The sequence below is a fragment of the Heterodontus francisci genome, chromosome 10, assembly GCF_036365525.1.
Source record: "Heterodontus francisci isolate sHetFra1 chromosome 10, sHetFra1.hap1, whole genome shotgun sequence".
NCBI lineage: Eukaryota > Metazoa > Chordata > Chondrichthyes > Heterodontiformes > Heterodontidae > Heterodontus > Heterodontus francisci.
The window spans coordinates 90,742,912-90,760,672 of NC_090380.1; the positions used below are offsets into that span (position 1 = coordinate 90,742,912).

Here is a 17,761-nt window from a genome sequence, read left to right on the forward strand (position 1 = left end):
GGTTTGTTGGACATATTGGAATAAGTAACAATGTTAGAAAAGTATTAGCATTTGTGTCATGATTTATCATAATACAACAGTAACTATTAAACAGTCATATTTGTTACATATATAAAAACACTAAATGTGTTAGCTCGAGTCTTTTGGAAATAGTAGAACCTGGTCCAGCTGTGAATCATCTTAGTTGCATAAGAGTTTTGAAATGCCAGAATATGTAAAGCTACTTCACAGAATTGGATCTGTTGCCTAATTAATAACTGGCTAAATGTAGTGCCTTTAATGGTGGTAATCATTTACTGCTGTGTTAAACCTATCCTGGAATGCACAGTGGGGTGTAATACTGCTCATAGTGCCCTTAAAGCCAAGATTACAATATTCTTCCTGGCAGTAGGTGAATGGCAAAATTACACATGGTTTGAATATATTCCCCTATATTTGTTTGCTTTAATGTGCTATTTATTCTAATTATTATAAGACTGCAGTAATTAGAAAGTATAATAGTCCCAGAGTAATATTGGGACTAGTGTTTTCTAATTACATTTAATAAATCTGCTCGATAAAACATGCATATGAAATAGGAGGAGGAGTAGACCATTCGGCCCCTCGAGCCTGCTCCACCATTCTATAGGATCATGGCTGATCTGTTTGTGGACTCAACTCCACTTTCCTGCCTACCCACCCCCCCCCCCCCCCAACCGATACCCTTTGACTCCCTTGTTTGTAAAGAATCTGTCTACCACTGCCTTAAAAACATTCAATGACCCTGCCTCCACCGCTCTCCGGGGAAGAGAGTTGCACAGACTTGCGACCTTCTGAGAAAAGAAAATTCTCCTTATCTTTGTTTTAAATGGGAGACCCCTTATTTTTAAACTGTATCCCCTAGTTTTAGTCTCTCCTACAAGACATCCACCCTGTCAAGTCCCCTCAGGATCTTATATGTTTCAATAAGATCACCTCTCATGCTTCTAAACTTCAATGAATACAGATCCAACCTGTCTAATCCTTTCTCATACGATAACCCTCTCATCCCAGGAATCAGTCGAGTGAACCTTCTAGATACAAGATAAGTGATCTGGGGAGCAGTGTGTTTTTGCTGAAATGAACTCCATCTTAGTAGCTCTGTGATACGCTTACTTTTCAAATGTGAAGTTTATATGGTTTAATATTAATTGAAAGTTTCAATAGCTTTCCTCAATCACATCCCAAAATAAACTGTTAGCATTACACCAAGATTCCTAAAATTCATATTATGTAAGATTCTGTGTCATGCAGCACTGCGACAGAAAACATCTAAGAAATCACTTTGTAATTAATTATGGAACATTACTAATTACTTAGCTGATATGTATGATACTGACTATCTCTCTGAAGTTAATGGCTAGGTTATAGTGAAGATCACCTTCTGGAATTGAATTTTCTGTGCTAACTCCCAGGCCTGCTGTTGAAATTGTCCTGCTTATATTCAGGGTTGTCTTACAACGGCTTGGCTGAGTTTAAAACAAAAATAGAAAATGTGGTTAACACACAGGTCAATCAGCATCTCTGTGGAGGACAGCTAAGTGAATATTTCAGGTATGCAGCCCTCGGTTCTGATCAAGGGCTCTCTACCTGAAATGTCAGTCTGCCTATTCTCTTCGTGCTGACTGACCTGAATGTTTCAAGCATTTCCTATTTGTTGTTCAGATTTCCAGTATTTGCAGTTTATGCTTTTTTATTTTAAATTCAAAACTAATATATGCTACGTATTCGTTCCTTAACATTCTACTTGTCTCATGTAACAGCTCATAGACAGTGTTATTATTGCATATATCCACACTAAATTAAATGAGGGGGTTTCATTAAAAGCTAACAATATCAGCATTTTCCTACATACCATTTCCATCTCTCAAAAAAATCTTTATTCACTCAACAAGCATGAAACTATAGGGGTGACTTTCATATGTGGCATATGTCATTTGGGTGATAGGCAGGGTGTGCACTCTGCTCATTCACCTTATGAAGTAGACTAGGTTTGTGCCATTTTTGTGACCAGGCCTAATTTAAATGCAATAAGCAAGGTGCCAACGTTAATCAGGTTCCTTTTAAGGTAGCTCGCTGATTAGGAGGTCAGGAAATCTGATGGGGTGACCACAATGTAAAGGCAGCCTGCTGCACCTTTTCAATGGTGAATTATATACAATAAGATACTTGAGCAGCAAACAGCATCATTTCAACCAGGATCCCCTAATTCTCTACTGCATCACTGGAGGTGATCCTAGACCAAGTAGCAGTTTCTTTTCCCTGCTTCTGATGGGCATCAGGTGCCCAAGCACATTTGCCAATAGCAAGGGAGCGAGGTCACAGAGCACATTAATGTCAGAAGTATTGTTCCCAGGACCTGACTGCAGTACAGGGAAAAAAATGTAATGACCTTATTCAGACTACCAAAGTAAGACTCCACTTCACATCTCTCTTATGCTCAGCATACCTCTGCACCACTGAACCTTAGCTTCAGCACTTTCAATCCTTTCTACATCAAATTCCCATCCTCCAAGATTGGAGCGCTCCACTGCACCTCCTGTCCTTCACTTATACCCTCACAACATGTCTCCCACTTGCTGCTTCCTCCTCTCATCAAACATATTATGCCAGGCTGGCTCATACATCTTGAAAACTACAAGATAAGTAGACAGAAATTACAATGATAGTATCAGCAGAATCTCTCCCAAAACTTTACTATGCTTGGGGGCTGCTCAATTCTGGAACACTAGGTACGGAGAGGAAGTGCACAATTCTACAGCTCCTAGTCTGATGAATGCAAAATGGAAAATAAAAAGGACATACTTTGGTTTTGCTTTATAAAATCCAAGTATACTATCATTGTTTTGTATAAGCTTGAGTTGATCTTGCCAGTCATCTTTCATGAGATACAGAAATGTGACTTCTGTGAAAGCTACTTCTACAATGATCAGCTTGCCATGTATTTGTTGATGGTGCATATCTAATGCAGAGAATAGTACCTGAAATATCTTCCTCAATTGATGATGCTTGTGAATTATATGAGGAAATTTGAATGAAATGCAACTTGGATTTAAGTTGAAGTGAAATTGAAGTGAAATTGTGGCAATGGTGCAGCATTGGACTCCCAAGCAGATTTGAAATCCCAGCCATAACTGACTGCCATTTACATTTGTCTCTTTCATTTGACATTTCAGCCAGATCATTTGCTGCAGCAGTGTTTTTGGGGATAGGAAGGACAGAGACCAATCCATACACTGCAGAAATGAATCTTAGATTTCTCTGGTATAATGCCAGATCGTGTAGTTTGAATGTTTTATGGTACAAGTGTCACTCCTGAGCTGAGAGTAATTTAACACCGGCATTAAATTGTTAATGTAACAATCTTTATCCATTCTATAATTTACATATATACAAATCCTTCAGGATTGTTACTGTAAAGCCATTAGAGATATGGTAATCATTACATTAAACCCTGCTTTCCCCACCCTCCCAACAACCACTATGACATTGCGAGTCTGGGATTATGCTGAAATGTGGCATTTTGTTTTCATTCTGGCAAGGCCAGCATTTATTGCCCGTCCCTAATTGCCATTGAGAAGGCGGTGGTGAGCCGTCTTGAACCTTCAACACCATATTGGTTATAATTTTGTGTAATATTGTTGATACAACTGAATGGCTTGCTAGGGCATTTAAGAGTCAACACCACAGTTGTGGGTCTGGAGTCACATATATAGGCCAGACAGGGTAAGAATGACAGTCTTTTTTTCCTTAAAGAACATCAGGGAACCAGTTAGGTTTTTAATGACAATCCAGTAGTCTCATCTTTGCCATTACTGATACTAGATTTTTATTCCAGATTTATTTAATTAACTGAATATAAATTCTCCAGGCATCATGGTGGGCGTTGAACTCTCAAATCTGGATTATTAGTCCAGAACTCTGAATTACTAGTCAAATAAAATAACTACCATGCTACTGTAGCAGTATCGGAAGTATGACGACTCCGATATGACAGATATATGCTCAATCTGCTAGATTTTTAATTTAGTACTAATAGATTTCCATGGATAACACCAAGCTGCCCCTTAGGACCAAGCTGATGGTTTATGAGGCCTGTGTTCTCAGCACCTTGCTGTATGGCTGTGAAACATGGGCAACTTACAGCTACCAGGAAAAGAAGTTCAATAATTTCTAACTTCACTGCGGTGCATTTCGGATATATCCCTGCAGAACAAAATCACGAATGCAGCAGTCCTTTCAAAGGCAGAGCTCCCACGTGTGTCGGCACTAATCAAACAGAGGCAGCTTCAGTGGATTAGACATGTCTGCAGGAAGGAAGACAGTCGCGTACCCAGGACCCAGGGTGAAGGTAGCTGGGGCCAGATGACCAGTGGGGCGCCCAAAGCTCTGCTTCAAAGATGCTTGCGAGCATGATGTGAAGGCCCTAAATGTCGACTATTGTACCTGGGAGTCACTAGCTGGTGAAAGAGGGAAATGGTGACACATCCGGTGGACTGGTGTGCACTACCATGACAGCCAGTTGCTACAGCAGCTAGGCAACAGGTGCCAACATAAAAAACAACAACTCAGAGCGTAACTTGGCAGCTTTGCATGCAGCACATGTGGCAGAACCTGCCTCTCAAGGATTGACCTTCACAGCCATCTGCAAAGGTGCACCAAGAAAAGACACCCCATCTAAATGCTGCATGTCCATTATCTTTCGTAAATGGAAAGATGACAACCAACCAACCAACCAGTAGATTTCCTATGTCATTGCTCATGGTGAGTTAAAAGAATATGTTATTCTTAATAATGGGGTGTAATGTTAGGTCGGGTGTTACATCAGGGACAACATATTTAGTGATTAAATAAATAAATTTCCACTTACTTACTGGGATGTTTATAGTGATTTGGGGATCTGTTTTAATGGCTCTATCAAATAGTTTGTGAAAACCATAAATGAGTGACCATTACACCCAAATTATTTATGTTACTATTTTGAAAGCTGAGGCTACGTTGCAAGATTTATGTATCAGAGGTGGGTACCTGGTCGATACCTGAAAGTTAATCAGAAGAAGGGTAGCTGCAGCAGGAGTGTTTCTGAACTTCGGTGTCTCTGGAGAGAATTATCTTTGAGTTCAGAAAAACTGGGGTGGGCGTCCTGAAGATTGATAGCACTGGGATGGAGGTGTTCAAGTTTGGCAGCATGGTGGAGGGAGGCAGAGAAATCCTGTCATCTGCTGACACTTGGCAAAACTAGTGATTGGCATGTTGGGTTTGGCTCACTGGTGGATTCTTAGGGCTTCAGTAAAAAATTATAGATTATATTTAAAAGTCTAGTTGGAAACCTACCCAAATTCATTGTTCAATTGTATTCAAATCATTTTCAAAAACACAAAATGAAATACTGTTATAGGCCAGGATAATTTGACTCTTAATCTGAGAAAAATAAAACTATTTATATTTTTCACATAAATTAGAACTGCAACAGATGTCTTAAGAAAGAAGAAACTTGCATTTATGAAGTGCATTTCATGACCTTCGTATGTCCTAAAAATTCCATGGCTAATCAGTTACTTTGGAAATTTAGTTATGGTTGTTTTGTTGGCAAATTTGGCTGCCAATTTGTGCACTGCAAGGTCTGACAAACAGTATTGAGATAAATGTTTTTGTGGTGTTGATTGAGGGAGGAATGCTGACCAGGATAGTTGGAGTGCACAATATCTATGGAACTACAGGGGATTCTCTCAGGTAATGGAGTTGCAGCCCTGGGTAAATAAATCAAGTTCAAGCCTTTGTTTTGGAGACGGGGTGAAGCCTTCAATCAAAATCTTTAATGAAGGCATTAAAATGCACAAGAAATAATCCAATGGGTAAATTCAATCATGTTATTGTGAAGTATCGTTTTTTATTTTGCTTATTTTTGATAATGGAAATTTCAATTGTGTTTTCTTAAGAAATAAAATACTTCTGTGATTCAATTGGTTCCTTTCTCTTTTTAATCATCAGGCTCCCCAACTGGTCATTCAGGATTTCATAAATCCTTTGTGGTTTTGCATTGGTAGTTTTCTAGCTACCGTCATCAATATGTGCAAGGAGAAAGTTGGATAACACCTGGGGGAAACCAGTGACCAACACTAAAGTAATAATTAGTGGACTAAATGCAGTAACTTGGCGTGTTACAGTCATTATTATGATGGGCAAACTGAGTGTGTTAAGTTTGGAGGGTGATGGAATCAACCCTTGCCTACCTGTACAGTTAGTTCGTACATGTTTCTTGTCAAAGGAATGAATCAGGACAATGCTTAGCAAGTCTGCAATGATTTCACCATTGTGTTTTTTGTGCGAAGGATACCCCATTCATTTAAAATACTGAATTCTACTTTTTAGAAAAAAAATCTTATCAAGTGGTTGAATCTCCAACTCAGAGACCCAAGCTGTACTATATTCCTTTTAAAGTAATGCAGAACAATAATGCTAATTGTTAAGTTATTTGGCTCCTGTGTATTAATAAGCACCTTGATATGGGCTTCTGTTTCTATTTATTGTACATGAGCTGTTCATTATCAAGTTAGGATCCCTGCATTTATCAGAATTATAATCATAATTAAGAACAGGCCCCATAGAATATCCAATGACAAGTTGTAAGCTGAAGTAGTTTTTTGATATGGCATATAAAATTTATTAGGATTTTACAAAGCATATTACAGCCCAATAAAATGCTTAAGAAAACATAATAGTCTCAGGAGTTGGTTTCATGTGGAAAGACATGAATGTAATCACAACAGTTAATGACATTAAATTGTGAATGTAACAACCACATTCTGAACATTCCTGCTGCTCAAACTACTTCAGCAAAGCTGCACTTCTGTCTTTAAAGCAGTCAATCATCAAGTCAGTCAGTCATAACCAGTGACCATGATGTCACAAGATCTTATAATTGCACTCTTCCTTCTGCTAGCTCCTACAGCTGTCTGCCCTTTCCAGATACTTTATTTAAATCTTTTACAGAGCTCCACCATCTTAGAATCATAGATTGGTTACAGCATAGAAGGATGTACTTTGACACATCATGTCTGTCCCAGCTCTCTGCAAGAGCAAGCTTTGGTTCTGTATGCCAGCTAGCAGACATTCCAACACTATCCAAACCTGACACGTATACCTTGTCCATCATAAGGATTTAACTATAACATACTCAGGTACTGCATTTAACTTGATCCTTCGTACTTTGCTATATGTCACATTGTCCCAGGTGTTACGCAACTCCCTCCTTGCACATAGGGTGATTTAAACCCTACTTACCTGGTGGAAACTGGGCAAGTGGGCAGGTTAAATTGCCTACACTACCTAACCATGGTGGAGACGTTGGGGGATGACTGTTCCTGAGTTTAACCTGCAAAACTGAGCAGCCGGCAAGATGGCTGCCCAAAGCTGATGGACCTGGCATGCCAGTTCCCCAAAATGTCATTGGCACCCATCTGTAATTTAAACTCAGCAGCCTAGGTGGGACACCACAGTGAGTTTCCTACCCTATCAGATGAAGATAGCAGGGAAAGAGATAGGGGCCAGAAGGTGCCCAAAAAGGTAATTGTTCATTTTTAAAACTTGCTTTGGGTCTTGAGTACTCTTTATGCCCTTCAAGGAATGCTTAGGCCTCTCCTATAGATTTCTGCTGACTCCTGGCTGGAACATGAGAAGTTGACCAGTAGGATTTAAATGAGGACTGAGAGTTAAAATAATCTGAATCCATTTCTGGAGTAGCAGTGAGTTTCTAATTTGTGCTGCTTCTCACCCACCAAAAACTAGCTGAGAATTAAAATCGGACCTTGTGTTTCAAAAGTGTAAGGGCATTGTTATAATATTTTGTCTACATGCAGACTTAGTTCATGGAATACCCAGGGTGACATGTCATACAATCAAGCTACTCACCAGGAACATTCCAGCATCAAAAGACATAATGGTCCAGAATTTGCTGGAGTGGGGCATCTTGCAGTGTGCAGTGCAAGTTGGGATATTTTCCTTGCTCTTCACCTCTGGTTATTTTTGCACTGCAAATTGCTGGAAGCATGAACTGATAATAGTATGGGGCGGCGCAGTGGTTAGCACCGCAGCCTCACAGCTCCAGGGACCCGGGTTCGATTCTGGGTACTGCCTGTGCGGAGTTTGCAAGTTCTCCCTGTGTCTGCGTGGGTTTTCTCCGGGTGCTCCGGTTTCCTCCCACATCCAAAGACTTGCAGGTGATAGATAATTTGGCCATTATAAATTGCCCCTAGTGTAGGTAGGGAATATGGGATTACTGTAGGGTTAGCATAAATGGGTGGTTGTTGGTCGGCACAGACTCGGTGGGCCGAAGGGCCTGTTTCAGTGCTGTATCTCTAAATAAAAAAAATAAATAAAAAAATAAAAAATAAAAAAAGTCATCTGGGGCTTGTATGAATGAAAAGACCAATAGTCTATCTCCTTAACCAATGAAATTTAAGGAACGAGAAACAGGGTGAATGACGGAGAAAACAGTCTTGTGAATCAGAGTCAAATTAGATACAGAAATACAAGGAAAAAAAGACTGGACTGAGAGAAAAAATGGACAGAAATTTTAAAACAAAAAATCTTTTTAAAGAAACTTCTAGGAACAATTTACTGCTGCAAGGATGAGACTCCACTGTTTCAATTGTTCCCTCTCTGGGAGTTTGAGAGGCATATCAGAACCATTTAAATACTCCTTTATCCAGGGCCCTTACACTGTGAAATCGCAGTCCTAACATTCTTCTGAAAGTTTAATTCATATTTACGGAGCAAATCTAGTAATTCCTTAACATTTGTGGGGAGGTTGATGGCGAAATCTCATTTTTCCAAGGTAACAGTGGAGCAGCTGAAAGTGACCAGCAATTTATGGTGCTTTGTAACATATCTGTTCCTCAGTACAGATTGCTGTTTTTTTTTAATGTACTAATAATGGTGTGGACCATGAACTCAGTATTTTCCCAGCAAATTCTAGACCATCATTTTCTGCAGTGCAAACTTTTGCAGTGCAGTTTTCTGATTTGTATCGATGTTGATTTTTGTAGCCAGGTCTGTGATGTGATATCACTCCATTTCTAGTGTTGTCATTATCCCTAAACATTTGCACATTAAAGTTTGGCATAGAAAGTGTATTGAATCAAATTAATGTAAAATTATCTTCATCTATTTCTAACAGCATATTCTGTTTGTGAATCATCTTTATTTACACAGAGCTATTTTCAAAATGTATCATTTTGTACCTCAACTTAACACTGAACTATCTCTAATTCTGACTATCAAAATTAAGAACATGGATGCTTAACAATCTATTTCAACATCTATATGGTGGACATGCCCAACACCAAATCCCAAAATTTATCTACGCCGCTGATAGCACTGCTGACACAGGCATCACTGCTCGAGGAAGCAAGTAGGACGCTCACAAGTGGCCTGAATCTACTGAAATGCTACTTTCAGACCTGGCACCTCTGCCCCAATCCAAAGAAGACAATTGTGTTGGAGTTTCATCTGAACAACAATGCCACTGGGAAAGAACTCAAAGTTTCCTTTTGCAGAATGTGACTTATCGATGACACCCACCCAAAGTACCTGGGCAATACCCTGGATAGGACGCTCATCTATTGGCCTCACCTCACCAACGCCAGCCAAAAATTGAAAGCCAGGGTGAACCTTATCCAGAAAGTCACTGGAATCTGAATTCCAGAACACTTTTTGCTGCAACATTGGCCCTAGTCTACAGCTCTGTCTCATGGTCCTGCAGTCACTACACAAAATTCATGGATATGCAGCTAAATATCACCAGGAGGATGGTGCCAGAGATGCTCAAGTCCACTGCAACTGAATGACTCCTGGTGCTGTCCCACATTGTCCTGCCAGTCATTCGCTACGATGCTACAGTGCTCCGTGCGATGGAATAAATCGTGAGCAATACCCACTTTCCAATTCACTTGAAGACTTGAAAAATTCACAAGTGCTTAATATTGTGCTAGCCATTGCACAGCAGTTGATATTCGTGCAAGTGGAATCAACTCAATATCCAGATGGACAGATTCGTGGAATGCATATAGCATAAAGAACCAATACCTCATCACTGACCCAACAGCAGAGGTCCAACACTCAGACTGGTGACAGTGCTCAACTGAGTCCACAAAGGGCATGGAAGCTGTGGTCACCTGTTCCACAAGTGGAGGACCCCCAAGTGCGATTGTGGCCATGAGTCACAGATCATGGAACACATCACATCAGCCTGCCCACTAAGATCTGTTGTGCGAGGCATCTCATTTCTCCACTCGGCATCTCAGGAGACCATCTAATGGATAGCCAAACTGGACATCCCATTAAAAGCTTTTCCCGTCATATGAAAGCAGAAGTGCAAATTTAAATCATTGTGGGTGGAATTCCTGATGACTTCTGTCTTGTATTTTACATATGAAATCCTTCCCCTCCATCCATGCCAACTCATTGTTTCACATCATGTACTGACTGACATGTGCTGGTTATGGTGATGATTCTCTTTCCAGATTTTTCCCTTGTTTCTGTGAGGAGGTCGCTGGTCTTCGCTTGGTGCTTCCTCTCAGCAGTGTGGCTGTCAACAAGAACTCAGCAGGCTGGAGAATCGTAACTATTTGTGACACAGTGAATCGTTGCCTCTGCACACTACTGCCAGCCAGTGGTTATTTTAAAACAAATTGTTGGAACATTCATCTTACTGGAAAGTGTTTATTTTTTCTTGGGGGTCAAACAATGAAAGATTTACAGATTTGGGTAGGAGAAATATTGGAGAATGCCAATGTCTTCATATCAATAACTATAACAGCTGTTAGATCCAAAATTGATTGGATAAAAATCTGAACAGTATCTCAAATTATAATATTGACTCCATTACTCCCTACAGTTTTGGATCTAATTATGTATTAAGTGTAATTCAGCTGCTAAAGCTGATTTAAATTGCTGAATCAGCCATGTGGTTATTTAAAGCAGATGGCTCATTAACAAAACATACCTTTGCCTCCACCAGAAAATGTATTACATATACTATATGAAATAGTAATAGCTTGCTGATTTAAAATATTTTTTTTAGCTTAAGCCATTTTTCAATGTGGTTAAAAATGGAAAATCTGTATTGATTGGTTTCATTATCTGCAGTATTTGTTTCAAGACACTTCAGGGCACTATTGTGAAAGTATATCTAACTGGTTACCAAATCCTGGAGAGTGCTTGCTCTCCAATGTCTACCATTGATCTTTGTTTGGGTTTTGTGTTGGCGCATTCTCTTAACCATTTGTGAAAAATCAAATTACACAGCAGAGAATGTCAGTCATAAATCTCAACAAGCTTGTCTCTTTTAATCGACATTAACATACAGAAAGCAAAATATTGTTTCTATGTATTACAACTGGGATATCTAATAATATGATTGCACATCTTGCATAAATATTCACTTATCTTCCATTTTTTGGGGGAAATGTGATCACAGTCCAAATAGTACTTCATTATGGTGCTCAACCTAACCTCCCATGGTATTTTAATTATTTTAGTAGTATTACAAATACTGCCTCTAATGGATTTTACATAGAGTGAAGTATCAGCACATTGTAATATTGTTGAATTCCCTAAATGTGTGTTATGTATTTCTTGGAGATTATATAAATCTTGATAGTTGAGTGGCTTCTAAATTGCAAATATTCTAATTTGCATGGGTTAAGTTTCGCCCTACATGTTCAGATGAAATTTTTTGGTTAAAACTTGAGTGTGGCAGTCAGTGGAATGTAACTAATGCAGAGCATTTACAAATGTATGCAGTGCTGCTAAATGAAACAGACAAAGGTCTATTTTATAACTGTCAGAGAACCTTTTGTGAATATCAGAAAAAACAGTGAAAAGCTGTCAATTCTATTATAAAGTTTGACATTCCATGCATGGTCTTTTGGTAATGAAGTTAGCTTTCCCCTTATCCATGTTGATCATCTTTCCTTGTCCCTAAAACAGCCACCAGCTGATGCTCAAGTGTTGGACACGTGAACCCCACAAGAGGCCGTCATTCCAATACATTGAAAGCTGCCTGGAACACCTGAAAAGCAGCCCCCAAGGCAGTCAGAATGCTCTTGTGCACTACAATGATGACTACAGGAACAGTGACATCTCCCAGGGTATTGTCAATCAAGCATTTGAAGGTAAATGTCCCATGCTTTAGCTGAACAACTGACAGTATTGTAATCACTAAATAGGAAAAAGAGGGAAAACATGGCTTTGTCCCTCTTAAGGGTTAGAAATAACAGCTTTGTGTTTCTTAGCAGTATAGATGGGAGATAACATGACAGTCCTTGGCCTGATGGGAATTGATACAAATTGGATGTTAATTCTATTGTTGATTTTATTGTTTTACTATCCAATTGAGTTGTGAGTCCAGAATGCATTTTTTAAGGGAACATTCACCAGTTGTTTGTTTAAGCTGAGGCCTATAGTTGAGTCTGTTCGAACACTCACATTCCCAGGTAGCCTGTCCACCATACTTCCTGCAGTGAGGGTTTTATAAGAAGATCAGCAGCCAGCAGAGTACTTGCTTTTTTACAGCAGGGTGTCGTGGTTACTGTGTTCCAGTGATTGACAGGTGTTAAGGAGGATGACAGGGTGACTTTTACATCTGTGTAGTGGCTACTGTCAAGAATTTTATTCCCACACTGCCCTTTGTCATTCTTGGTACATTGGGTATCCCACTGTTGCTATTGCAGATGCCAGACCACTGTGGAGCTATAGTATAGATACATTTTATCAGAAATAATAGTGGTCTTGGGTCATTGCATCATGGAATGTAATTCTAAGGTTCCATAACAGCTGTTCTCTCATCAGTTTTATTTCTTCACAGTAAAAGTAATGATACTGTTCACAAAGACTTCCTAATCATGGGTTGTTTGTGTATGTGTAACTTTGTGGGTTGGCTTTTTTCCTACTAATTTCAGAAAATGTTATAACAAAGATTTTTATTTACCAACTTAAATACCTAAAAAGAAAGACTTGCATTTATATAGTGCCTTTTACAGCATCAAAGCATCCCAAAATGCTTATACCCAATTAAGTATATTTGAAGTGTGGTCACTGTTGTAATGTAGTCTGAAGAAGATCCCTGGCTAGTTATGGATCTTTTTCATTATGCATAATAAAACTATGTAGTGTCTTTGAAGATTTTTATTGGATTTCTAAGTTTAAGTATGGAGATGAAAGTAATTTCAGAACACAGCTTTTGTGATATATATAATTCTCTAAGTATATCTGAGTAAAGAAAATAAGTTTGGACATTTTTTTTCTTGAATCAAGTAGCTTGAATACTTTTAGATTGGTAAGTGTTGAGCACAAAAGATGGATTATGCTGAGACAGTTGGGGTGTCAACCGGGAAATTCCAAATAGCCTTAGCAGACCTGGATGAGGAAGGGGAAAAATCAGCTATGATTCAATTTCTTGATGATTATCTAGTGACTTTGCATGCTGGAAGGTGTGTGTGTGTGTGTTGGCTAGGTGAGGACAGAATCAACTTGTCCTGGATTCCCTTCACAGTAGAATAGCCTGCTGGCACTAAGCTAGACTCACATATAAAGAATGGGAACAAAAACAAGAAATGCTGGATTCACTCAGCAGGTCTGGCAGCATCTGTGGAAAGAGAAGCAGAGTTAACGTTTCGGGTCAGTGACCCTTATTATAAAGAATGGGTACTTGGTCCATTATACCATTCTGTTGTCAAGGGCTTCTATCTCATTTATAAGGAAATCATTAGATTAGATTAGATTAGAGATACAGCACTGAAACAGGCCCTTCGGCCCACCGAGTCTGTGCCGAAAATCAACCACCCATTTATATTAATCCTACACTAATCCCATATTCCTACCAAACATCCCCACCTGTCCCTATATTCCCCTACCACCTACCTATACTAGTGACAATTTATAATGGCCAATTTACCTACCAACCTGCAAGTCTTTGGCATGAGGGAGGAAACCGGAGCACCCGGAGAAAACCCACACAGACACAGGGAGAACTTGCAAACTCCACACAGGCAGTACCCGGAATCGAACCCGGGTCCCTGGAGCTGTGAGGCTGCGGTGCTAACCACTGCGCCACTGTGCCGCCCTAATCATGGGTTTTACTTGGGAGAGCTGTGCTTTGAGGAGGGTGGCTTGCTAATGACTTCCCTTGTTAAAACTTGGAGGAATTAGTCATTCAGAATTTTTATTATTTTGTGTTTATACTCCATTTTGAGTCTGTTTGATTCTTTTATGATTTTCACCTCTTCTCTAACTGCCCTCTTGCTGTTGTGGTACTGAGAATGTTTTACTGTTATACTGAGCTTTAGCTGCTATATCTCTTCAGGTCTCTTTTCCTCTTTGATATATAGTTATTTGATATATATTTTAATATATTTCTGCATTTGCTTATATTCATTCTAATTAGACCCTTCTCTTTTATTCCTTCAGGATTTGTACAGATGATTTTCCTCTTTATCTTTATAATGCAATTACCCTTCATTCCCAGTATCATAACTTTTAAAGGTTTTCCATTTCTTTACTACTGAAATGTTGTTGATGAACTTCTGCCACCACATTCATTTGCTTTAACTGTTCCCTCTTTAAAGTTATATACCTGGCCTCCTGGTCCTGGGTATTCACAATTTCACTTTCATTGCATCTGCTCACTTCACAATTCAACTAAAATTATAAACTTGGTATTTAGGGGAATTGTAGAACTGTACTGTTTAGTTTGATTAGTTTCCTTTCTAAAGGTAGATGAATGCAAGAATCAATTTAATATTTTATTTAACATGTTGGGTGAGAAATTAGGCTTGTTAGTGTTTTTTTTGGGCACTACGAGTGCCCTTAGAGCTTTAAAATGACTTCTGTGGTGCACGCATACAACTCATGGGACAAATCGCACGGATGGCATATTGGTGCAGGCATTAACGCCCGCAGGGTGAACTCAACACTCCAGCTAATGCCCTCTTCTAACCTCGCACAGCTGAACATGTGTTCAGCAGCAGGAAGGACCCACATCAGCGCTATTTAAAGGGAGGCTGATTTCTTCTGATTGTTGCTACGATTTGACAAGATTTTGGTGCTTTCTTTAGTTGCTTCTGTGGTTTTAGGTTGCAGAATGGAGTCATGTGGCAGGTGTCGGAGTTGATCCTGACTTCAAGACTTCTTCACAAACCAGTTGCTCACAGACATGGGTGCGCTATTTGGCATCCCCCTTGGAATACAGCATGACTTGGAGAATGAACAGAGGACAAGCTCCTGGAAGAGAAGGGTTGGATGAAGGGGAGCTGGGCTCTCTTCAGGAGGTCATATTCATTCAGGGAGCAGTTCTCAGACTTGAACCTCAACAAGGAACAGTGTGTGTAATGTTTGTGCTTCAGTAAACATATCCTCACTGAAATCTCCCACCTCCTGCAGTCACAATTGCCATCTCAGAGCACAGCAAGCACTGCATTGCCAATGATTGTGAAGTTGACATTTGTGCATCTTGCTTTTTCCAGGCTGGAGCTGGAAATATTTTCAACAGTTTCCTATCCACTGTGGCATAAGGGAGGTTACTGAGGCTCTCCATTTAACGACAGCTAACTATATTTCATTTTTTCTTACCAGAGATAAGCAGGTGGAGTGAGCATGTGGCTTTGCGAGGTTTACAGACTGTGCCATTGATTGCACGCACATCACTTTGTGGATGCCACATGCCAACTCTTCCCTTTTTCACAATCAAAAGGGATTCCATTCCCTCAATGCCCAGTTAGTGTGTGGCCATCATCCGTGAATCATGTAGGTCAATGTCCAATATCCTAGCAATGACCACGATGCCTTAATTGTTCAGCACTTTGTTGTGGTAGCTGCATTTGAGCCACTATGGTAAACCAAAGCATGGCTACTGGATGACGAGGGCTATCTGTGGACCACATGGCTGATGACTGTGGTGCACAATACATGCACAACATATGTACAATGAAAGCCATGCTGTCACACAGTGTGATAGAGCAGACCATTGGCATGTTGAAACAATGCTTCTGCTGCCTGGACCACTCTGGAGAAGCCCTGTAATTACTGGCAGAGCAGGTGTCCAGATTCATCAGGGTCTGTTGCATGCTGTATAATCTATCCATGAGGGGACAGTCCTTGCCACCAGCTATATCGTGAGTAGCTGAGGAGTCGGAGCATGGCCTAGGAAGGGGAGGGGAAGAGACAACCTAAAATCCCCTTTCTGGCCAGTTTGTCAGTGAAGATCTCCATCCGAGTGTGATACCAGTGGCTGCAAACCTAATTCCCCAGTCACCCACACTCCTACACCTTGCCTTCTCTCACTCACTGATTATCACAGTGTCTGCTTGGCCACAATGCAAAAATAAAAGTTACCACAAGATAAACATGACAAATCAAATTTATTAATGAAATCATGCCAAATTGCATACAAGAGTCAACTAATCACCCTTGTGTATTCCCTCAGTGCCTGTCCTAATGCTCCTACGCAGTAGTACTACCCCAGCAGCTGCAGCATGGCTGGTGGAAGGCAGCTGAAGTTCAGCAAAGGAGACTACAGATAGTCTTGGAGGATGACCTCAAACAGCTCTGAAGGCCCAGTTGCGGACTACACTATCTCAGCGTGGGCTGCAGCAGTCTGGGTTGGCTGGCTGACAGGCAACAGCATGGGCACTGGCACAGTGATAGTGGTGGGAGAATGAGTGTTGTCTTCCTGAGAGAGGATAGTGGGTTTGTACTGTATGTAGCCACTGCACTCCTCCAGGGCAGTGCCTCAGCAATCCTAGTAATTCTTGCCCTCGGCCCTGCCTGCAGACCATGAGCACCCTGTGTCAACCACGTGCAGAATCCATCTCCAATCTATGTAAGATATGGATGACTGGTACAGTTACGTAGTGGTTATGTTACTAGACTACTAATCCAGAGACATAGACTAATGATCCGAAAGAAATGAGTTCAAATCCCACCATGGCAGCTAATGAATTTAAATTATTAATTAAATTAAGTTAAATCAGTTAACTAAATCTGGAATAAAAAAACTAGTCATAGTTATTTATGGCACAGAAGGAGGTCATTCGGCCCATCAAATCCATGCCTAAGTAATAGTGACCATGAAGCTATCGGATTGTCATAAAATCTCATCTGATTCAGTGATGGCCTTTAGGGAAGGAAATCTGCCACCATTACTCGGCCTGGCCTATAGACAACTCCAGACCCATAGCAATGTGGTTGACTCTTAACTGCCCTCTGAAATAGTCTTGCAAGCCACTCAGTTGTATCAAATCGCTATGAAAACATCTAAAGAATAAACCAGCCAGACCACCCAGCATCGACCTAAGCATCAGCCATGATAAAGGCATACCCAGCCCAGTCAACCCTGCAAAATCCTATTCATGAATATCTGGGGACAGAATTGGGAGAGCTGTCCCACAGCCAAATCAAGCAAAGCTTGACATAGTCATACTCATAAAATCATACCTTTCAGCCAACATCCCAGACTCACCATCACCATCCCTGAATGTGTTCTGTCCCGCCGGCAGGACAGCCCCACCAGAGGTGGCAGCGCAGCATTATACAGTCAGGAGGGAGTGGCCCTCGGAGTGCTCAAAACTGACTCCAGACCCCATAAAGTCTCATGGCATCAAGTCAAATGTGAGCAAGAAAACCTGCTGTCATCCCTTAGCTAATAAATCAATACCTCTCCATGCTGAACACAATTTAGAAGAAG

At 40.4% G+C, this 17,761-nt stretch overlaps 1 protein-coding gene across 1 annotated transcript in view; it reads left to right on the forward strand.

The window, feature by feature from the left end:
- ros1 (c-ros oncogene 1, receptor tyrosine kinase) overlaps window positions 1–17,761 on the forward strand; it is a 225,732-nt gene that overhangs the window by 167,820 nt on the left and 40,151 nt on the right. The window contains exon 40 of the mRNA XM_068040000.1: window positions 12,010–12,194. Within this exon, the coding sequence (XP_067896101.1) occupies window positions 12,010–12,194 (185 nt within the window). The remainder of the gene's footprint in view (window positions 1–12,009; window positions 12,195–17,761) is intronic.